The sequence below is a fragment of the Aspergillus sydowii genome (assembly GCF_001890705.1).
Source record: "Aspergillus sydowii CBS 593.65 unplaced genomic scaffold ASPSYscaffold_22, whole genome shotgun sequence".
Lineage (NCBI taxonomy): Eukaryota > Fungi > Ascomycota > Eurotiomycetes > Eurotiales > Aspergillaceae > Aspergillus > Aspergillus sydowii.
In genome coordinates, this window is record NW_024467880.1 from 200,452 (window position 1) to 203,369 (window position 2,918).

A 2,918-nucleotide genomic window follows, 5' to 3' on the forward strand; every position below is an offset into this window, starting at 1 on the left:
CTGCTGGTTGCTGTATACTAATACACACCTTTCGCCCGGTAAGGGCCCGCATCTTCCTATTATGTACACTCGGTGGATCCCAGAGTACCGTGCTGCGAGCCAGGAGCCGTTCTCAACGAGTACCCTTTCATTGCAACATAGCGCGGCATGTACATGCCGTAGGCGAGTTGCATCTTAAACTATGTTAGCTATTGTAGTGGGCTGCCACCTAGCTCGGAAGAGCTGCTATTGCCGGCTAGGTCAGCACATAGGATTTTGCACGGAATCCCCCGGCCTCAACTTCGCGTAAGGACCTCATGGGCGCAGAGATAGAGAGCCATGGGCAAAACGGTCTCTGAACTACTGAAGCTCCACGTAGGGTATCAAAAACATAGTAATCGCAGAGGAACCGACCTGCTCAAGTTTTGGGGGTCCAAGATACCCGGCCGTCGAATGAACGGTTCCACCTGATATCAGCCGCATAATCGATGCCCGGGCATTTCGATCCTGCCACATTGCCATCGTCCTTAGTAGTGCCTGCAATATGCTGGGATAACCTCTGTCGCTCCATGCACTCCAAACATGTGTGCTGGTGAACCGGCATCTTACTCCGTTGTGCCACTTACCGGAGAACTCTCCAGCTAGTCAGAGCTTGACCGGAGCTTAGACTATTGCGGATGGAACCGCAATCTGATTCATTGTTCCTCTGGCATAGCGGTGGGACTACAAATCATCTCGAGAGAAAGGAGTAGTAAATGGTAGCTTTATAGCTTTGCTATATTCACCTGCTTCTCTCGCTACCATCGCTGCTAGTGACAGTTTATCATCAAGTCCCAAATGATAAGGACTAGTGAATTGCCCATGCAGACTTCCAGGTCTTACGAATATCCGCCATCCTGAGAAAGCATTGGAAGATCAGAGGAACGAAACGCTCTGCTCCTGGGAGCGCTGGGTGCGATCTTGATGCCAATCACCGATGAAGCTCCATCTATAAGATGACCGAAACTTATAAAGTAGCGCACGTCAAGCTGCCCCCGTTACCTGAGACTATCTACATTTCTGACCATATATCTGCGCAAACCCATCATTCTAAGGCGATTCAGGCGACCCTTTTCGAATTCTATCATGACATTCTACCAATTCAACCCTGCACGGTGGGATAACCTTTTGATCAAGCGTGAGTAAGCAAGATATGCCCGGTCGACCATGCACATACTCATATTCGCGGACGGCAGGTAAGGAATCTGAAAGAAATACTAGGGTTGGGCTGCAAAAATTAAAGCAAGAGGTGTTCCGCCTTGGAGGTGACTCATTTCAGGAAGCAGCATATGGCAGAGCCGCATTATGGGAAGGGCATTGCCGTCTCTTGAATCGATCCAAATGTCTTGAGAAGCGACTGGGCCTCGCAAGACAGCGGTTGAGCGTCAAGCAATCCGAGCTGCGGGTAGCCCACTACCGAGCCTGCGAAGGTCGAAATAACCGGCAATGCGATGAGTGTTGTTTGCAGGGGGATGTCGTTCTTGCGCCGTGCTTCCAACTCGTGTGTCGGCGATGCTCCCCACGGCATATGCGTTGCACACCGCCCTATATCTACACTGGTACCGATGGGGAGCGGTCATCCAGCGAACGTGCAAGCTCCCTGCTCGACGAGATCTCCCGTGAGGTGTGCACGCTCCAAGAAGGCTCCTGGTTCATAACGTCCATCTGGGGCAAGGAATATTTGGACCAAGTTACGCGCCGTTTGGAAGAGAACTGTGGATTGCTTGGGCAACAACTTACAAATACGTGGCGGGAGTATGAGAGAGTTATCTCTGTGCTCAACTCGGCTCATTCCAAGGCAACTCTAGACCGGCGAAACAGACCCTGCGAAGGGTGCAGACCCTGCGAAGGGCACACGACAGTATTTCGCGAGGTTCATCTTGCACCATGCTTCCATCTCGTGTGTCGGGCATGTTATCCAGATCCCGGGGAGGAGCTTTGCAAAAGGTGCCGTCCAAAGGACTTCTGCCCTGCCGCGCGTCCTGCCGGACTTCCACACCTGGCCGTCTGAATGCGCCTAGGACTACCCTGTGAATGTGCCAAGACAAAGGTTACGTCTACTTTGCTTGTGTAAATACGACATGGACGCGGTGACAGAAATAATGGAGTATATCTGTTCCTCCAAATGGCATCAGTATTTCTTGGAATGGGCCCTTCATCTCTAAACCAAGCCAACTTGTCGACTCGGGGGTTCCCGTTCTGTCTGATGTTCTGGGAACCGACGCTACGACAGTGACAGCAGTCACTCGCGGGCACCGAGAAATCTGGCATACTTCCCAAATACTGTTACCCCTACTTTCACTGAGCGTGTCGGCGCTTTATATGGTCGAAGGAACTAGACGGTTATCATGAGGATCAGGCTGGGTTAATCATCATTCTGTTCAATATCAGGTCATTCTGTTCCGGGATATTTACTGCACATGTAATTTGGAAAACAAAATCGAAAATCCCCGCGAGGAAAAGAAACAAACATAATGAGTTCGGTCTTGCAATACATATCGCCCGCGATATTGCTGCTTTGTACTGTCGGCCCGTCCTGTACCCGACTCTGCCTATTGGCAACATGTCCAGACTACCGCTTCAGAATACCCATGTCATCCTGCAGCTGCTGACCAACTTTGCGTTCGTATTCGTCAGCGTAAGCGTGGGCTGCTGCCCTGAATCTCCCAAAAAGTTCGTCTTCAAGGGTGCGAACTTCCGTATTCGCGTCAAGATTATTTTCGCGCAACCATTCGGCATAGAAGTTGCTCATCGTTCTGGGCTTGTTGCCGTGATTTTCCTGCTGCTGGCTGGCTTGGTTTTGGTTGCCCGCGTTTTGGCTGCCCGCGTTTTGGCTGCCCGCGTTTTGGCTGCCCGCGTTTTGGCTGCCCGCGTTTTGGCTGCCCGCGTTTTGGCTGCCC

The 2,918-nt window shown here is 51.5% G+C and overlaps 2 protein-coding genes across 2 annotated transcripts in view; both read right to left on the reverse strand.

The window, feature by feature from the left end:
• Positions 1 to 1,314: 1,314 nt before the first annotated feature.
• Positions 1,315 to 1,664, reverse strand: ASPSYDRAFT_52247 (uncharacterized protein). The gene has a single exon (XM_040848453.1). It carries the CDS (start codon positions 1,544 to 1,546, stop codon positions 1,322 to 1,324), a length of 225 nt encoding a protein of 74 aa, XP_040696116.1. The 5' UTR covers positions 1,547 to 1,664; the 3' UTR covers positions 1,315 to 1,321.
• Positions 1,665 to 2,590: 926 nt separating this feature from the next.
• Positions 2,591 to 2,918, reverse strand: part of ASPSYDRAFT_164983 (uncharacterized protein) — a gene marked incomplete at both ends in the record, with an annotated part of 947 nt that continues 619 nt past the window's right edge. The window contains one exon of the mRNA XM_040843307.1: positions 2,591 to 2,912. Within this exon, the coding sequence (XP_040696117.1) occupies positions 2,591 to 2,912 (322 nt within the window). The remainder of the gene's footprint in view (positions 2,913 to 2,918) is intronic.

Bases quoted from the DNA above. Each gene is read 5' to 3' on its own strand.
- ASPSYDRAFT_52247 (XM_040848453.1), bottom strand. From the start codon at position 1,546: ATGCCGTGGGGAGCATCGCCGACACACGAGTTGGAAGCACGGCGCAAG.